Source organism: Thunnus albacares, chromosome 16 (genome assembly GCF_914725855.1).
Source record: "Thunnus albacares chromosome 16, fThuAlb1.1, whole genome shotgun sequence".
NCBI lineage: Eukaryota > Metazoa > Chordata > Actinopteri > Scombriformes > Scombridae > Thunnus > Thunnus albacares.
This window is the reverse complement of record NC_058121.1, coordinates 8,200,168-8,219,433: the sequence shown is the minus strand read 5'-3', so window position 1 is coordinate 8,219,433 and position 19,266 is coordinate 8,200,168. Positions and strand designations below refer to the sequence as shown.

Here is a 19,266-nt window from a genome sequence, read left to right as displayed (position 1 = left end):
TCAATTGAACACTTTGGATAACTGATTAATTAAGCCATTTATCAAGAAGAAATAGCAAACATTCACAGATTCCAGCTTCTCAAATGTGACGATTTTCTGCCTTTCTCTGTTTTATGTATATAATTGTAAATTCAATACCTTTGGGTCTTAGACTGCTGTTGGACAAAACGAGAGATTTTAAGTCACTCTATGTGAGCCTAAGATATTGTCCTTATGTAGTAAAACTAATTGATAAAGTAATCAATTAGTCACAAAACAATCAACTGATATAAACAATGAAGACATGCATTAGTTGCAGCCTGAGTAATAACGTAATAAATGCCTTTTTATGTAACTACTATAATAATACTATAATATTCCAAAGTACATAAAGAGTACTAATGTTGATTCTCTGGGTTCCTTCACTGTACTCTCACATTCTTCTGTTGTGTTTGCTCCTCACTCACTAACCTGCAGGACTTTTTGACAGAACTCAACATTAATTGGATGATGTTTTGTTGACAGCACTGTAAGCCTTTTCTTAGCTGAGAGAAGGTTTAATACACAGCCCAGCTGTCCACAATCCCATTTTAGACCAGTCAGGTCTCAGCTTATTTACTCAAAATGTAAACATTCAGTGCAGTGAGATTCTTATCTCTACTTCAATGCAGTCAAGGCTTCAAATGCATTTTCTCTGTTGTATCAGTTGGGGTGGTTTTTAATAGCTAAATTCTGTCACCAAGTAAAAGTTGGCAAATAATATATAATTAATTTGTCATGAGATTTAGCCTTGTTGGGAAAGCTTATGCCAGAGTGCTGGAAAGGAGGCTCCAGCTGACTGTCAAACCTCAGATCCAGGAGGAACAATGTGGATTCTGTCCTGGCTGTGGAACGGTGGACCAGCTCTTCACCCTAGCAGGGATACTTGAGGGGTCATGAGAGTTTGCATATCCAGTCCAGTGCTTTATGAACTTGGAGAAGGCTTACGAACGTCTACCTCAGGACACTGTGTGGGCGGTGCTGCGGGAGTATGGGCTACTGGGGCCGTTGCTGTGAGCCACTCGGTCTTTATATAACCTTAGTGAGATCTGCGTCTGCATTCTCAGCAGTAAGTCAGACTCGTTCTCAGTGGGTGTCAGGCTCCACCAGGGTTGTCCCTTGTCACGATTCTGTTTGTGATTTTCATGGACAGAATCTCAAGGCCCACCCGGAGGACAGTGTCCAGTTTGGGGACCTCAGGATTGCTTCTCTGCTTTTTGCAGATGATGTGGTTCTGTTAGCATCAACACACCATGACTTCCAGCAGGCACTGGGGCAGTTTGCAGCTGATTTTGAAGCGGTTGGGATGAGAGTCAGCGCTTCAATTTGTCAGTCTACGTCCCAACCCTCACTAGTCACGAGGTTTGAGTAGTGCCTGAAAGAATGAGATCGCAGATACAAGAGGCTGGAATGAGTGTCCTCTGGAGGGTGTCTGGGATCAGCCTTACAAATAAGGTGGGGAGCTCAGATATCTGGGTGGGGTTCGGAGTAGAGCTGCTGCTTCTTCACATGGAAAGGAGCCAACTGAGGTGGTTAGGGCATCTCCTGGATGCCTCTCTCTCTCTAGAGGTGTTCCAGGCACGTCCAACTGGTAGGAGACCCAGGGGCAGACCCAGAACACGCTGGAGGGATTACATATCTCTTCTGGCCTGGAAACGCCTTGGGATCTCCCATGAGGAGCTGGAGGGCGTTGCCGTAGAGAAGGATGTCTGGGTTTCCTTACGCAGTCTGATGCTGCTGTGACCCAGTCCCAGATAAGCGGCAGAAGATGGATGGATGGATAGATGGACTGATGGATTGATAGATTTACAAAATCACAATTATGTGACTGTGAAGTTAGCCTTACTTGAGATTAGAGAAACCTTGGACTCATGCCCTAAAGTCAAGGCATTGAATACAAAGAAACCAATGAGTGCTTTTCCATAGCTGAATGTGCCTTCTGACCTCAAGTAATTTTGCTGTTTTCCCTCAAACATGCCTTTTTTCATTCTAGCATTGTTAAAATGTGCAGTAGAGAAAGAATCACAGTGGGTTACCTCACTTCTTTGTGTGTATTTATGTCTGCATTAATGTCTGTTTTAGGAAAATGTGGAGGGAGACAACTGTGACCGCTGTAAACCAGACACATTTGGGTTGTCGGTACGAAATCCAATGGGCTGCAGCAAATGTTACTGTTATGGACTGACCCGGTCATGCACAGAGGCACAAGGTCTCATCAGGATGTGGGTGAGTAGACAAATCTTAAATATTTTACTTCTCTCCTTTCACTGTTTTTATACACATACAAGGACACCCTGATTACAATACATATAAGAAGGAAGTTTTCCAGTGAGTGCTTTGTAAATAAATAGAATGCAGTGCCTTTCTCTTCTCACTGTCAATGACTGCTACCCAATTTTGTCATATAGAATACAACAGTGCTTTCTAAAGCCATCCTCAGTCATGAGCCTAATGGTGGAATGATAGACTGCATTGAGAGATTTAAGAGTAGAGGCTTTGGAGTGCATATAAATTACATTGCCATAGTCCATAATGCAGTGGTTACCAAACTTTTTGAAGATGATGCAGATGAAAGAAACCACACAGCATTAGTGAATCTGTGCCAGCAGGACCCCAATACATATGATGACTACTTTTTAACATGTTTTTTCTCCCTACCAAACTACCATTAATCTTGGGACTCCACAACATCGAACATTTTATATAATAATATAATAATGACCCTGACACAAACTGTTCTCAAATGAAAAAAGTCTCCTTCGGAATATCTGATTACTACCATGAGAACAAATATAAATCCTCTGTTGATCTCCAAAAAATGAAGACTGACTTTTCCCATCTACGTATCAGTGTTCGTAGCCTGCCAAAAAACTATGATACTTTATGCCTTGTCTTCTCTTTCAGTGTAATAGGGCTAACTGAAACTTGGTTGGTACTATTGACTATTTATCTATTATTATGCCTTAAATATGACAGGGTGCTTATTCTTGGTGATTTTAATATTCATCTATGCTGTCCTTCCCATTCCCTCACCTCCCATTTTTTAGATCTTATAGACTCTTCAATCTGTTTAAATTGCACAATATGTAATTTCTGCCGCTATGGGGTCTCTCAATCAAAACAATAACAAAAGAGAGAGTTTGATGACGTTGTGAAGTAGCATGGGTCATGGTAGTTGTTGTCTTCATTGTTAAACAACCAGCTTCTCCAGGTTAGGATTACTCCATTGTTCATCGGGGCACAGGACGTCTGGGAGGGGCTGCTAATCAAGCTGCTCTTAACATTTGCTCAGCTTGTTTCTCTGATAACTTAAAATCCAGATGTTCAGCATGTTTTAACTGAGAACTGAATTATCTGCAGAGGTCTTCTCTCCAAAACAAATGTACATGGGGATTAAAAACAGTAAAAACACTGAATAAAGCAGTTTCACATAAAAAATCAGTGTCTCCAACACTGTGCGGTGGGCACAAGACGTCTTGAAATCCTTCCATTCAGTTAAAAGATATAGTTAAAAACAACCAAGATCTAAAAAGTTAATCATAAAAATGTGGCTTAAAACTGAATAAAAGTCAATTTATGGCAGCCAACATATTATCTTGTATGCCTACACTCATTAGTTGACACCATTGTAGCAACAGCCACAACGCTAACGTATTATCTTGTATGCGTATACTCTTTGGTAGATGCCATTGTGGCGGACAACCACAATGCCGACACATGTATCTTGTGCATGTATACTCTTTGGTAGAGGGGGTATGACACCATTGATAGGCGACCAAATGAAACGGACAGTTACACTGATTAAATTACAGATTTCTCTGGGAAACATTTGGGATAATATAAGTACACAACTCAAAAAACTATATAACATAGGTATAGTCGTTTTTAGACATTTCAATGCGGAATAGTTATATATTATAGCTTTAAAGGGGCCACACATTCTGAAGGTCACACCTTAGCCTTGGTTCTCTCATCTGGTTTCTCTCTTTAGTGGATATGCTGAAATCTGACCATAAAGCTGTTGTTTTTAAAGTTCCACTACAGCTTTCTGTTCCTAGTTTCCAACCTTTTCTCGCACTCTCAACACTGGTTCTGCAGACAAATTTTGTGATGCTTTTAATTCATCCTCCTTTTATTCCACTATATTTCCTCTCAATCCAGATGCTCTATTAAATTCATTTAACGATCAGTGCCTATCCATCCTCGACCAAATTGCAACGTTTAAAACTAAGAAACAAAAATCAAATAACCTCCCCTGGTTGAACAATCACACTCGAGCCCTTAAAAGACTATAGAAAATTTGAAATTGAACAAGTCCAAAATAGCACATAATACCCTTAAAAACTAAATGTTAATTTATCAGAAAGCAGCTAAGGATGCAAGATCAGCCTATTTCTCTGAATAGATATCCAGAAATCACCACAATCCTAAAGTTCTCTTTAGGGTAATTGATTCAGTTATAAGTGATCCCTCCACTTCTCTTTCTGTACCTGATGTTGAGCTGTCTGAAAAATTTCTTGTTCATTTTGTTAATAAGGTGGAGAGTATCAGGTCCTGAATCCATCCTGACCCTTGCATTCTTTCTATTTCCCAAGTTAGTTCTGCCTCTTTTTCCCAGTTTCAACCTGTCACAATTTCAGTGTTAGAGGATGTAGTCTCCCTCATGAACTCTTCCTCTTGCATCTCAGACATCATCCCCACTAAACTGCTCAAAGAGGTATTTTTCACTATTGGCCCTGTTATTTTGCAAATGTTTAACAATTCTCTGGCTTCTGGTTCTTTTCCAAACAGGTACAGGCATGCTGTTATTCAGCCATTGCTAAAGAAACCTTATTTGGCCCCCCTGTCCTTAAGTAGCTACAGACCGATCTCCAAATTGTCTTTTTTATCTAAGGTTCTGGAGAAAGTAATTTCATCATATCTGATATCTTTTATGAATAATCATAGTGTTTTTACCTGTTTCCAGCCTGGTTTTAGAGCACTTCATAGTACAGAGACAGCTCTTAATAATGACCCACTGCTGACTGCTTGATTTTAGTTCTTTAAGATTTAAGTGCCACTTTTGACAAAGTTGATCATGGTATCCTCTTACATCGCTTGGAAACTTGGGTAGGCCTCAAGAGCTCTGCTCTTAGCTTATCATGCTCATACCTCTCAAACAGAACTGTCTGGGTAACTCTACTTCCTCAATGGCTCAGTTGAGTTGTGGTTTCCCTCAAGGCTCCGTCTTTGGCCCCTTCTCTTTATTCATGCTGCCTCTTGGCCAGGTTATTCAGAATCACAATGTGCTTTACCATCTTTATGCTGACGACACTCAGTTATACATACCATTAAACACCACAGATCCTAGCAGCCTAGCAAATCTTACAGCTTGCCCCTCTGATATTAAATCTTGGATGTTCTTAAATTTAATTATAAGTCTGAGGTCATGCTGTTCAGTTCTTTTGGTGCTAATCTTGGTGGTCTGTTAAATAATATTAAGCAGGCTGCTAGGAATCTAGGGGTAATATTTGGTGCTAACCTCTGTTTTGACGATCAAGTCAAAAACGTCAAGTCAAGATGATCTCTAAAATGAGGTCATTTTTGTCAGTTGCTGATATACAAAAGTTGTACATGCTTTTATCTATTCTCGGCTTGATTGTTACAACGCACTTTACTCGGGTATCAGCCAGGGCTCTGTCCACCATCTCAAATTGGTACAAAATGCAGCTGATCACATTACCCCTGTGCTTGCCTCTCTACACTGGCTCCCTGTTAGATTTTGCATGTTATGGTTTTGTAGGGTAGACCCAAATGCAGACTCAGATGAAGATGGAGATGATTAACAGCTTTTATTGCCAGGGTGTGGGGAATGGAGGTAGAAGGAGCAGGGGAGAAGCTGGCTGGGGCAGAGGACTGAAGGATGATGATGAATGAGGGGGAAATGGGTGAGGCTGGCAGATGGTGGCAGGTGGTAATGGGTTGAAGAGTGGGCAAGCAAGAAGGCAGGCAGACAGGTTGTGATCTGGGAGCACGCTGTGGCTGAAACAACGATCTGGTGACAAGTGGGTGAAGAGCCATAGTAGATATGCTGCAGAATGATGAGCTTGATGGAAGACAGGTGTGTGCAATCAGCATGTAACCAGGAGGCAGGAGAGTCAGGGAAGCGCCACGCCCAACGCCACACAGACACAGAGAGACAGACAGGGGAACACAGGGGAGAGGGAACACAAGGAAACATAAAGGAAACTAGAGGCACGGCTGTAGCCGTGACATTGCATTGATTTTAAAATCTTATTGCTCACCTTTAAGGTCTTAAACGGCCTTGCACCTAAATACATCTCTGATTTATTGACCTGGTATCTGCCCTCTCGGCCATTAAGATCTGCGGATGGAGCCCTGCTGGTTACTCCCAGGTCACGGATTGTGACTAAGGGTGATCAGACTTTTGCTATTAGAGACCCCACACTATGGACCTCTCTGCCTACTGAACTCAGACACACTAAGTCTCTAGCTTCTTTTAAATCTCTTTTTAAGACTTTTCTCTTGTGAAAGCCTTTGGAAATGTCTTTATTTTCTCTTTGCTCATGTCCTTTGGCTTTATTCTCATTTTATCTGCCTTGCCTGGTTTTATTTCCTTTTTGTATAGCACTTTGTAATATTGTTAAGAAAAGTGCTATATAAATAAAGTTAATAATAATAGTAATATTAGTTATTATTGTTATTATTATTATTATTGTTGTTGTTGTTATTATTATTATTAGAACCACGAAATTGTACCACGAAAAGAGTATTGATATACTAGGCAAAACATGTCACTTGATCAACACTGAGGTAGCCACTATGTTATATTATTCTATGGTGTATCCGTATATTAATTATTGTAATATAGCTTGGGATAGTTCTCAGCAGACCAAACTTGAGTCCATATTCTGTATCATCTTCAGAAATGAGCTCTAAGAATGATAAGTTGTGTACATCTAAGACATTCCTCTCAGCTTCTGTTTCTTCAGTGTTTATCAAGTGAACCATCTCCAGATTGGTTTATTTATTCATAGTTCCTTAAAAAGAACCCTTCCCCTTTGTTCTCATGACATATTTGCATACAATTATCAATTTGATGACAACAACAACAACATAACAGACAATGGCAGACAGCGACCAAGGCAGCACTGGTGTAATGTCAATAACACTTCATTTTAAGTAAGGCTTCACTTTGCTAGGCATAATATATTTTTTGTTATAGTTCAGACTTTGTGATTGGCATAAGCTACCATGGTTACGCGTGTCCAACTGGCAAGGAGGCTCTCAGGAGGTGACATGATAATTACAGCGCAGTGCATCCGAAAAGATATGGGGTCCGTTTCACAAAGCAGGTTCAACAAACTCTGAGTCTAATCCTGAACTCTGAGTTGATCTACTCTGAGATAGGAAACTCCGAGTTTCCGGTTCCAGAACAGCTGATTTGAGTGAGTTTATTCAACTCGGAGTAGTTTCACCTGGAGTTAAGCGCGTGCACCACAACTATAAAAAGCCAGCATCAATGGAGCCCCGATTCAACGAGTCACCATGGCAACGGGGAAGCGGAGGGCTGCGTTTTTCGCCCCACTAGGGCTAGAAATCTTAATGCGATAATACGGCGAGTTTGAACATGTTTTCAAAAAGAAGTGCAACACCGCTGCAGCTGCAAAAGAGAGGGAGACGGCGTGGGAGAACATCGCTGCTCGGGTCAATGCGTAAATTTAAATGTAGTCCTTTACAATCACAATAATATTACAGAGGAAAACTGCTTGATTGGTCGCCTATTAATTTATTTTATTTAGGTCCAATCCCGCGAGGGAGAAGCGCACTTGGAAGCAGTTTAGGATAAAATATAAAAACATTGTTCAAACAGGTGAAACCTCGGCATAATCTCATGGGGGAACCTCATTTTGATCATTTTTTACATTGTAAAGTAAATATTAAGTGGCTGTTTGACTGTGCAGTTGTTTTATCCCCAACATAATGCTGGTTTCACACACATAAATGTCTTCTCATCTACATCATGTTCTGTTAAATAATTAATCCTATTTAAACTAACACAGACTTCTACTCAGCCAACAGAAAGAAGGCAGATGCCCGTAAAACGGGTGGTGGTCCAGCACCGCCACCTCTAACGGAGGCAGAGGAGCTGGCCCTAAGCCAGACTATAGGAAGGCCAGTGGCTGGCTCCGACACTGTACAAGAAGCTTCCGTTTGCAAAGAAACAGCGCAACACACAATATCTGCTGGGATGTGAGAGCATGATTACGATTGGTAATGTTGTGTATGTAGATGATGGACTGTGACGTGAAACGGTACCGCTCAAAAAGATAATTGTCTGGAAATGCTAGAACATCTATGCGCGGTCTGATAACCATCTCTCAACGAATATTTAATTCTCTGCGCAGTAATGCTGCACCTTCATCCACGGGATCGTTATCAAAAGGACATGCCATGTTAGTGAAAAAGTCGCCACCTACTGTGCCTAATGGACTTCTAATATACTGACTCTGATTTTTTTAAATGACAGACGGCAGAACTAGGCTACGCCAAAACTCGCCTGCTGCCTGAATGAATGAGGAAATCAAATGGAGTGTGTGGCTCTGAAAGAGGGCGGAGACTGAGAGAAACTCGAGGTTCATTGAGAAAAACCTGGTCCCGACCAGGTTAGATTCATAGAGTCTGTTGCTACGGTAACTGACCGAGAGCTTAAGTTACCCCTCTCTGTGAAACAGGCTAGAGTTATCCCTCTTTCTCTGGTTTGAGTTACCTCCCTTTTTGAAACGGAAAACTCAGAGTTTCCCTCATTTCAGGGTTAACAAACTCTGAGTTTTCACTAAACCTGCTTTGTGAAACGGACCCATGTACTACTGTTTGTCTTTTTTTGCCTCACTGAATAAACAAAGTTGAAATCAATGAGCTCTTTCACATCATGGAGTTTTTTCTGATAGGTGTGTAGAAACCACATTTATTTAAATGAAATTAAACTAGTTTAAAACTTTGAAACTGCTCAAGATAGTCTGGTTTAAACTTGATTTTGAAACATGAAAACAAAAACCAAAATACCAGTTTACAGTCAAAAACAAAGGTATATAAGTGTAGCGGAGACCATCAGACAGACAGTCAGCAAGTTAACAGTCAATTGTTGAGTGGCAGCCTGTTTTTAATAAAGGCCCTTCATCTCGGAAACGGTTGCCGTCGGCTATAAACTGGCGTTTCCGTGGTAACCATAGAGTTTTCAGATGGTCTGTAGTGAGAGGCTTCATTTGAACGACAAACATTCACTTCATTTATTGTTGACAGAGAGAGAGAGAGCGAGAGAGAGAGAGAGAGAGCTGGACAGAGAGAGAGAAAAAGACAGAAAAAATGGAGTTTATTGGAAAGAGGGAGATTTTCTCTGAACCACTGAATCGTGAGATTACACTGAGTGGAGTGGGACATGTGGACGTGCACACACACACGCGCACACACACACACACACACACACACACATACACAGTCACCATATCTAGACACCCATTCACATAGACTGTACAAACACAGTACACATGCATTCACATACACATACAGTATATACACACACACACACAGACACACACATACTCACACAGCATGGGATTACACAGAGGCTAGAGGAGAGGGACACTCGCATACACACACACGTGCACACACACACACACACACACACACACACACACACACACACAGATTCTGCCATACATGCAGGCTTTTCTTATTTATCTGTGATGGGATAACTGCATGTCTGATTGGAGGAATAAATCCTGGTTGTTAAATACTGCTGTGAAGATCTGCACTAATATAATATGGAAAAATCTATAGAGAGGCAAAGATAAGGTGAAAGCACTGATAAGAAAAGAAAGGAAAATACCTTAAAGAGGGCTCTCAAGTGATTTTAGAGAAGAGAAAAATCTGTTTTTTTACTTGCCAAATTGAAACCATTTTGTAATGAGATTATTAATTGTAAATTTACCTACACACAAAGTACTGGTAGAAAACAATCAATGAATCCAACAAAGTTAATTGTTTACTTCCTGAAACACATATTTATTGTCTACTTAACTGTACAGAGGATCGACAATCCCATATTAGTTTAATAAAGTACTATCATTATTGGAATACTATATATTTTTGACAAAGAAATGTATAAAAAAAACCTTGAATGATAAATAATTTTTAAATGTAGTTGGGTATATACAGTACAGCACATGCTATATAGGAAACAGTACGTGTATGTACACATATATGACTCAGTGACAGTGAAACACAAGGAACCAAACCTTGCTGCCATTCATGCAATATTTTATTCCTCGCCAGGTACACCTCATACTTACTTTCATTTCAACAGAATACACACAATGGTTTTATGAAAATTAAATTAAAGAACAACAAGAAAAAGTTGTGGGGTTTAGTAAATGGCATGATGCGACGTAGGCCCAAATCCTGTCAAGCAAATCTTGAAGTGGAGGGGAAATCCTTGACTAAACCAGTACAAATTGCTCATTATTTTAATGATTATTTTCATGACAAGGTAAACAATTTGAGGAGCAATATGCACCAAACAAGTAATAGAACCTCCACAATACTAATTAAGGATTTAATAATGAAGAATAAGAACTGTAAATTTAAAATTGCAAAAATTATAAGTCTGCTTAATAAATGCAAGGACAGACCACCAGATGTACATAATTTAAATGTTACATTTCTTAGAATTGTTACCAGTTTAATTGCTGTTCCTGTCTGTCATATTATTAATTTGAGTATTCAAAAATGTATTTGTCCACAGGCATGGAAGATAGCAAAAGTTATTCTGCTTTCAAAGGATCCAGCAGCATCACTTTCTGGTACAAATAGCCACCCTATAAATTGTTACAAGCTTTATAAAAGGTAATGGAGAGAATTATTTTTGAACAAATGCAATCTTATTTTGATGTTAATTACATAAACACAGATTATCAACATGCTTATAGCGCATTCTACATGCATAGCCCTGACACAAATCCCAGATGATTAGCAAAGTGAGCAGGATAATAGGAAGTTAGTGGGTGCAGTTTTACTTGATTGCAGTTCGACATTTGATGTTATAGATCATTCTTTATTGTTAGACAAGGTGAAACATTATGGCTTCACTTTTACTGCCATAAAGTGGATGAAGAGCTACTTGACAAATAGGAGGCAGACAGTTTTCTTTAATGGCAGTTTGTCAAAGATTAGACATGTTACTTGTGGTGTACCTCAAGGCAGCTGTTTTGGCCACTATTGTTCTCTGCCTTTGCTAATGATCCTCCATTAGTTTTAGAAAAGGCTCCAATTGCTATGTATGCAGATGATTCAACAATATATCAACAGAAAAGCTGAACATTTTACACAAGGAGTTAAGGTTAGTGGTAGAATGAGTAACGAGCACAAAATTGGTGCTTAATGTTGGTCAAACAAAGTCTGTTATAATAGGATCAAGGTATCAGTTAAAAGCTGAACTAACACTGAAATTAAATCTAAACAATATACTTATTGAACAAGTACAAGAGACAAAACTGGATCATAAATGATCCACCTATGCTTTGTTAAATTCAGAGAGAAATTTACTGGTGACATGATCACCAAAGCTATTGTCTGAAAGGTTATTCTCTCAGTTTGCTCAACACAATTATCAAACACGATATGCAACAGAAAGAAGGTTCATGCTACCTAAAGCGAAAACAAGTGTGATAGAGAGATTAGTCGTGTAGAGAGCCATGGTCAGGTGGAATTCATTGCCAGTGCATATTGTACAAGAGAATATTAAAGATCGGTTCTTTGTTAAAAACAGTATCTCCATACATTTCAGGAACTATAATTGAATTGTGTGAGTGTAACCTAGGGAAAAATGGTGTAAGAAAAAAAAAGCAAACCTGGGGGAAAGTAGAATTCCCCCTTGGCAGAGAATGAGGAATATTTTATAATATTTAATATTTAAATACCACATTTCTTGGAATTAAATATGCATGATGGATAAATATAAAATTCAAGAAGGTTATTCATGCAAAGATTTATGTTTATTAAAAAATACTATTTATTTGTATGAAGAAGGGGAAAAAAATCAGGTTTGCCATGAATTCTTGAGTAATTGTTATTGATGTATAATTTTGTGTATGGCTTAATGTCTGTTGAAAGGATGAAAGTTTGTTCCTCTTCCATATGTACTTTGTTAATTCAGTGAGATGAGCTGATTTGTTTGCTGTGTTTATGTGGCTATAGTGTGTATGAGTGTGTGTGACTGTATGGTTGATGGACCCCAAAAGTAGCCAAAGTTTGTGCTGGTGCTAATGGGGATCCTAATAAAGAAAGAAAAAACATACAAGTTTGGGAAATATATAAAAAAGGACAAATCTATTTACATTTTTTCATTGTTAGGATGTTCAGACATATGTGTCATTCTGTATGTGTGCTAAATGCTAAAAACTTTCAGTCTAATTTGTTAATTTTCAATTTTGGAAACAAAACTGTAACTAGACAAAAAAACTAGTATATTGGTTATTGGAGAGATGTTTTATTTTCATTTTATGGATTTGACAGTAAGTTTTCCAGGATTTGTATGCTGTGTTGAGTTTTACGATTCCTTCGCGTCCTATTATATATGATTTATATCTGATCTCAATTTGGTTGTTTAGATAACATGCATGGCTTGTTTATTGGAAATCTCTACAGAATTTCAAACTGCCAATTGAAACATTCCAGTCTCACTCTCATATGTTGGACTGAAAATTGCCTCCCTAAAACTCACTTACATTAATTTGTATTTATAAATTATAAATGTGTATTTATTTTATTGCATGGTAAACTTTTTGGAAATGGTTTGATTTTATGTTTCTATCAAGGAAAATGCAAATGAAAAACCAGTTAAGATAGCTACAGTACATTAATGTGTGGCATTTAATTCGATTTAAGTAATAGTTGAGATAGAAATAAGCAATTTCACATTCCATGTGTGACTGCCTCTCTATTATGCAGCCAGTATCACCAGTGTATCCAAGCTATAGTAATTTAATAGATTTCAGAAGAGCACTCTTCCATAATGCCTCAGATATTATTCAAACAATATCAATATATCAACAATGTTGGACTACAGGGGCTAAGAAAGATCCAGGCTGCAACAGATGAATCTATTTTTAAATCAGTCCACTCAACCACAACCCACAGTCAATAATAAGCCCTGATATAATTAAAGTAATATTGAAATATCAACACATAAAGTAGGAAACAGAGAGAATGAGAAAGAAAGGAGTAGATTTTCTCCAGATTGTCAATAATAACTCAAACAGTATTCACATATCAGAGAGCAAGAGTCAGTGTGACACCATCAGGCTCAAGTTATATTCAGAAATTGAAAGTTATTTACATTAACTGACCTTGACCGCTAATAATATTAACTGCAAGAGCAATCCTCACACTAACTGAAGAAGGTAACACCTTTCTTTACCCATTGTTGCCAAAGAAGAATCACAATTGGGCTAAAATCATAGTTATGTGATAGTTTAGCAATAATAAAATGATAAAATACACCATCAGGGTCTTCTCATTCAAAGAAGGTGCTGTTTCAGAAGATATACCCCACAAACATTACCAAACAAGAAAAAAAAAAGGCAAAAGAGTCGCTTTCTATTCTAACACATCTGTGCAAAAAATACAGGCTCATTGTCTCACTGATTGTTCTGTTTATGCCTCTGATATATCAAATGTCACACATTTGTGGAGATTCATTCAGTCATATAACGATACATTTAAATGTTCAGGTGTGACATCTCTCCCCTGTAAATCTGTTTTTTAAGTTTCAACTAAAAGTCCTCAAATTTGCCACAGAATGTTTGATACTTTTGGATAGCATGCTGCCAGACAGTATTTGGAGACAAGAAGGTATCCTCCATGTCTCAATTAAAGGTTTGCATAAAAGATGCTGCCATGTGGCTTGTTCTGAAAGCTGCATTGATCTATCCTTCATTAGTAAGGATATTCTACAATCCTCTGTGTCCACAGATGAAACAAGACCCAAAGATACAAATGTTTTTCTGTAACAAGGTAGGGGTCTCATTTTAAATCAATGTCTTCCAAAGTCAAAGAAGAGCAAGGGCGGAGTATTGCTTCAGCCAGCATCATTTAGGATTTGAGGAAATGAGGACTGAATAAAAAAAGAACGACATTGATATGAGTCATGGACACATGATAAACAGGGTTGGTTCATGGAATACTGAGGCCCCATGCCAAAAGTTGAAATTTTGCTAAATTTAAGAGCGGCTTGTGTTATTATGCTATTCAGCCCTCCCAGTTCACCAGTGCTGTGCTCTTTTCTCAGCCAGTCTGTGTCATCAAGTATGACATGATAAAATATGCAGCTGAAACAAGAGGGTGGCTGAAAAGAATATTTAGGAATATTTCTTTGATATTTAGTCATCCTTCATATCCTGCAATGCCAGACAAAATAATTTGTACTCACACTTTTAAAATGTATAAATTATTGGATTATATCAATTAATGAATTATATCAAAATTTTGTTAAACTTCTCAAAGTGTACGTTCATTCATTCATTCATTCATTCACCTCTCCCCATACTGTATGATAGACACTCAATTTAGTAATTTTCACACCTATAATAATGCAGCATTGTGGAATTGTTAGGAGAGACTACTGGACACCACTTTTTTTAGTTGATAAATTTACACAGTCAGAACCCAAATATACTTATAGAAATCCTACTATACAACTAGGTATTTACTTATATCTTTAGTACCCATGTACACCCAAATTCACTGGTATAGGCAGCATGATATGACTAGGTTCCAGTGCATAGTCAAACTCTCTCTCCAACAAAAAGTATAAACATCTGGAATCAGTTCTACAAGGTTCAACTGGGCGTCACATTAATATCATCATCATTATTGTGTGTCCTAGTTAACACTGAAGCCAGAGCAGACTGTGCTCCCCCTGGTGGATAAATCCAACACCATAGAGACGAGGAAAGGGGTGAGCTTCCAACACCCTGAGATCCTCGCCCATTCAGAGCTGGTCACCTCAATTCTCTCTGAACCTTACTACTGGAAACTCCCGGAGCAGTTCAGAGGCTCTATGGTGAGAAATCTCACTGTGTTTGTGTTTATGTAGAAAACTGTGAAATCAGAACAGTCTTGTTAAATGTCTTCAATCAATTTTTTACATCTCTCTTCAGATCACAGCATACGGTGGGCAGCTGAAATATGCAGTGTACTATGAGGCCAGAGATGAAACTGGTCCTTCCTCATATGAGCCTCAGGTCATCATTAAGGGTGGTCCTAACCGCAACATATTGATGACACGCCACATACCGGGACTCCAAATTGGTCAGCTCACACGCCACGAGATTGACATGACAGAGGTACACTAAGGCTTTGGAGGAAAGTGGGATACTGAAAAATAATGGAAGAAATATTTGAGTCATGGGTTTTAAAAATAATTTCTTCTATTAAATACTAACAAAAATAATAGAACTTAACAGAATATTGATTGTATTTATTTTTGGCGAACTCTGTTAGTCAATACAAGCAGAGTCGATTACACCAGTAATAGACTGCAGTAATAAAATTGAATTATCAGTGTATTCTGTGTGTGTGTGTGTGTGTGTGTGTGTGTGTGTGTGTTTGTGTGTAGCATGAGTGGAAGTATGCAGATGGCCGGTCTATGACCCGAGAGGACTTCATGGACATTTTGTTCTATGTGGACTACATCCTAATTAAGGCATCGCACGGCAACTTAATGAGACACAGCCGGTAAAACACACACACACTCACACACACACACACACACACACAGTTACGTGTGTGTCCACACGGTGTGGCTCACTATCAAATATGAAATTTGATAGCTGAATAAAGTATAACCAGTGGGAAAAACCTCCCTCTCATTTGTATCTCAAGGGGTATTAATAAAATTGTCTCCACTAAAGGCCATTTTCACAGCAGAAACATTATAACCTCCTGCAAATAATCCACATAGTCTTGTCTGGATATCCCATATTAGACATCTAAATATGTATAATATAACGTGCTGCATATCATCTTTGATTTGATGGAAGGATAGTACCTTGATTTAATCCAAATGTCCCAAGAAAGCACTGCTATTAGAAACATGCATGCATCAAACATTTTTTGGATAATTACTTGTTGTCTTCTCTCTTCCAGCATTTCAGAGATCAGTCTAACGGTGGCAGAGGAAGGCAGACCCACTCAAGAGAGTGAGAAAGCCCATCAGATAGAAAAGTGTGAGTGTCCACTTGGATACTCGGGACTTTCCTGTGAGGTACGACGTCCACGACGAAACAAATGAAACACATGCACATGTAAAATCTACAAAATGTTACCTTTTTCTAGAAAAAAATCTCAGAACTACAATACAGGTAATCAGTTGTTGTAGCAGGCAGCAACTAAAGTAGTCCCATAACATTAGCAAGTGACTGAGGCCAATATTGATTTTTGAGATTTTTTAATAAAATCATATAACAATCTACGGTATATTGGCTGATAATGTTTGCCTTTTTAAACAAACACACAAAAAAACCCCAAACATTTTTTGATGAAGAGTCCTTAAATTTGGTTTGTGAAGATCTGTGACTTACATATGTACTGAGCTGGACATTTTACAGTTAAAAATAAACTAAGTAAGTACTTTTTGGTGGACAAACTATTGTGCCAGACCACAGAATCAGTTAGTAATTGATCTTACTGGGTTGAACTTTTGCCAGAATACAAGTTACAGCAGGTTCTGTTTGCAACTGCTTTGTAATGTCATATAGAAAATTAGGACACTAGGAGATAATCATACACAATATACCCAATGTATATGAATGTAAAATACATCACTAAGTTTCTGTAACTCAGTTCTAGTATTTTTAATTATTTGTGTGATGAAATGTCCTCATTACAAAAAGAAGATCCAGAAGTACAACACTGTATGGCAATATTACAAAAAAATGAATACACAGAATTTGTATTGACACATGTTGAGAATGTATATTTTGGATCTGACATTACAAACATGAATCACTGTGTGAGTTACCCTCTTTCTCTCGTTCCCTCACTGCTCAAAGGAATGAATTCTTTTTGTGTGCTGACTTTACATTGAGAGAGAATGTAAACATGGAGGTCACAGACTAGGCTTTCAATAGTATCTCACAACTTTCCAATTTACATTTAGTTCAGAGTTTTAAGCCGCCCTGACGCTTTTCAGACTCTCCTGTTTTGTTTTTTTATGTATTTTATTTTTTGCTTTGCTTAACCGGGATTAAGCCTCACTGAGTGTCTCGTCCACTGAGTTGTGATTTTGTCAAAGCAATTGACTTTCAGCTGCGTCCAGCTCCTTCTCTTAAGCCACAGAAAGCATACAGGAGTGACTCAATCTTCAGTTTAATGAGGATTTTGTAGAGACGGCTTATGATACACCGAGGCAACAGTCCTGAGCAATTCCACTGGACGCTGGCGCCTGAGAGTCATTTAAGTATTATTGTGTTAATCTCAAAGGAGTACGTGGCATGCCAGCAAACTTTTAACTATATTTTTCAACCTCTGTTTCACTTTGTCGCCTGTTATTTCGAGTGCAGAGGAGCACCCGTTTATATTGCCTGAAAAAAAAGAATTAGTCGTGTACATAATTTAGAAGCTACAGATACTGTTGAAAAAGTGCCAAATGGAAGCCAAATAGCAAACGGTAGCTAAACTTGAAATGTTCAGGTCGTAGAGGGCTTGGCTGACAGATGGCCATTCTATTTGTAGCTGCCGTCGTTGTTAATAAAGTATTTTTAAACGGGCGTTTAGCGCTAGCAGAGGGAACAGATGGCTCTTTAAATGGACTCCATTAATTATTACTGAACAGGAGAGAGAGGGAGAGAGAGTTACCTTGCATGTCTATGTATGTGTGTGTGTGTGTGTGTGTATGTTTATGTGAGCGGGTATGTGAGGGTGCGTGCATGTGTGTGCTCAAAAGTTACTGAAGGGAATAACTCTTAATTGTGTGTATGTGTGTGAAAGTGAGAGTGGTCAACAGTTGCCTAGAGAAATAACAATTAAGGATAATTATGTCTCCATGTATTGAGTGTTGTTTAGAATATTTGTGTGTGATTTATAAGCGTGTGTGTGCATCTAAATATCATACATAGTGTGTTGTGACTGCGGGAACAAATGCTACCAAAATTGGATCTAACAGTGTATTTCTACTTTCATTGTCTCTCTCTCTCCCTCTCTCTTTCTCTCTATCTCTCTCTCTCTGCAGGAGTGTGCTGCAGGTTTCTACCGTCTTCGCAGCGGTTCCCTGGCATCTGCTCCAGCGTCCAGTGTGCCCACTGCTGCTGGTATGGGCAGCTGTGTTCAATGCCAATGCAGTGGGCACTCATCCACCTGTGACCCTGAGACATCCATATGCCAGGTAAATGAATGAGTGTGTGTGTATGTGTGTGTGCCTGGGAGCACTCTGTCGCTGGAGACCCTCATACAGCCATATGCCAGGTAGCTCCTGGAAAAGAAAGTGAGGTGAGAGAGAAAGAAAAAGATGTGTGTGTGTGTGTGTGTGTATGGGGGGGGAGGATGTCAGGTAATGTAATTAGCCCTGCAATAATTAACGACCCTGGGCTTATTCATATTTTGTGTAATTTCCTCTCCTCTGGATCTGACCCAAAGCTACATGGCTACTTTTAGAACGAGAGAAGATGAAAATATGAGAAGATGAAATACAATTAGAGCACATGACAAAGGCAAACAATATCTGACCCTTACAGTGAAACACAACAGGTAGTTTCTTTTCTTTAATTTTTACTCGCAAGACCAGGAAGAAAGAGAGAAATTCCCCGGTTTCATTTTTGTTTTGGTTCTGTGTTTTTAAGAGTTGCATTGAACGAGATCCTCCCTGCATGTCTTCCCCTAAATCCAACTGGTGGCTTGTGAGATAAATCTGCACATGCCAGTTGTTAGCTGTTAGTCTTTCCCAGCCTTTTCCCAATCTTGTCAGCTATGTAGTATGTCCCCCATCTGAAGACTTTGGCCCCAGGGAGTAGTTGTTCACGCGCTGAACGAAGGTCACCACTTGGATTTGATTTGTAAAAACACTGGCAGACTGAGAGAATTACACTGTTTTTGACATACTTGTACGGCCAAAGAGAAAACCCTTCACGCTGTCAGAAAACTCTATCCACTGAGATTTGTTTTGGATGGCTGATAAGGAGCCATTATGTTATG

At 38.8% G+C, this 19,266-nt stretch overlaps 1 protein-coding gene across 8 annotated transcripts in view; it reads left to right on the top strand.

The window, feature by feature from the left end:
* lama2 (laminin, alpha 2) overlaps positions 1 to 19,266 on the top strand; it is a 206,846-nt gene that overhangs the window by 127,811 nt on the left and 59,769 nt on the right. For all 8 annotated transcript variants that reach the window (XM_044376462.1, XM_044376459.1, XM_044376460.1 and 5 more), the window contains 6 exons: positions 2,101 to 2,244; positions 14,963 to 15,139; positions 15,237 to 15,422; positions 15,695 to 15,813; positions 16,225 to 16,342; positions 18,308 to 18,460. In XM_044376462.1, the coding sequence (XP_044232397.1) occupies positions 2,101 to 2,244; positions 14,963 to 15,139; positions 15,237 to 15,422; positions 15,695 to 15,813; positions 16,225 to 16,342; positions 18,308 to 18,460 (897 nt within the window). The remainder of the gene's footprint in view (positions 1 to 2,100; positions 2,245 to 14,962; positions 15,140 to 15,236; positions 15,423 to 15,694; positions 15,814 to 16,224; positions 16,343 to 18,307; positions 18,461 to 19,266) is intronic.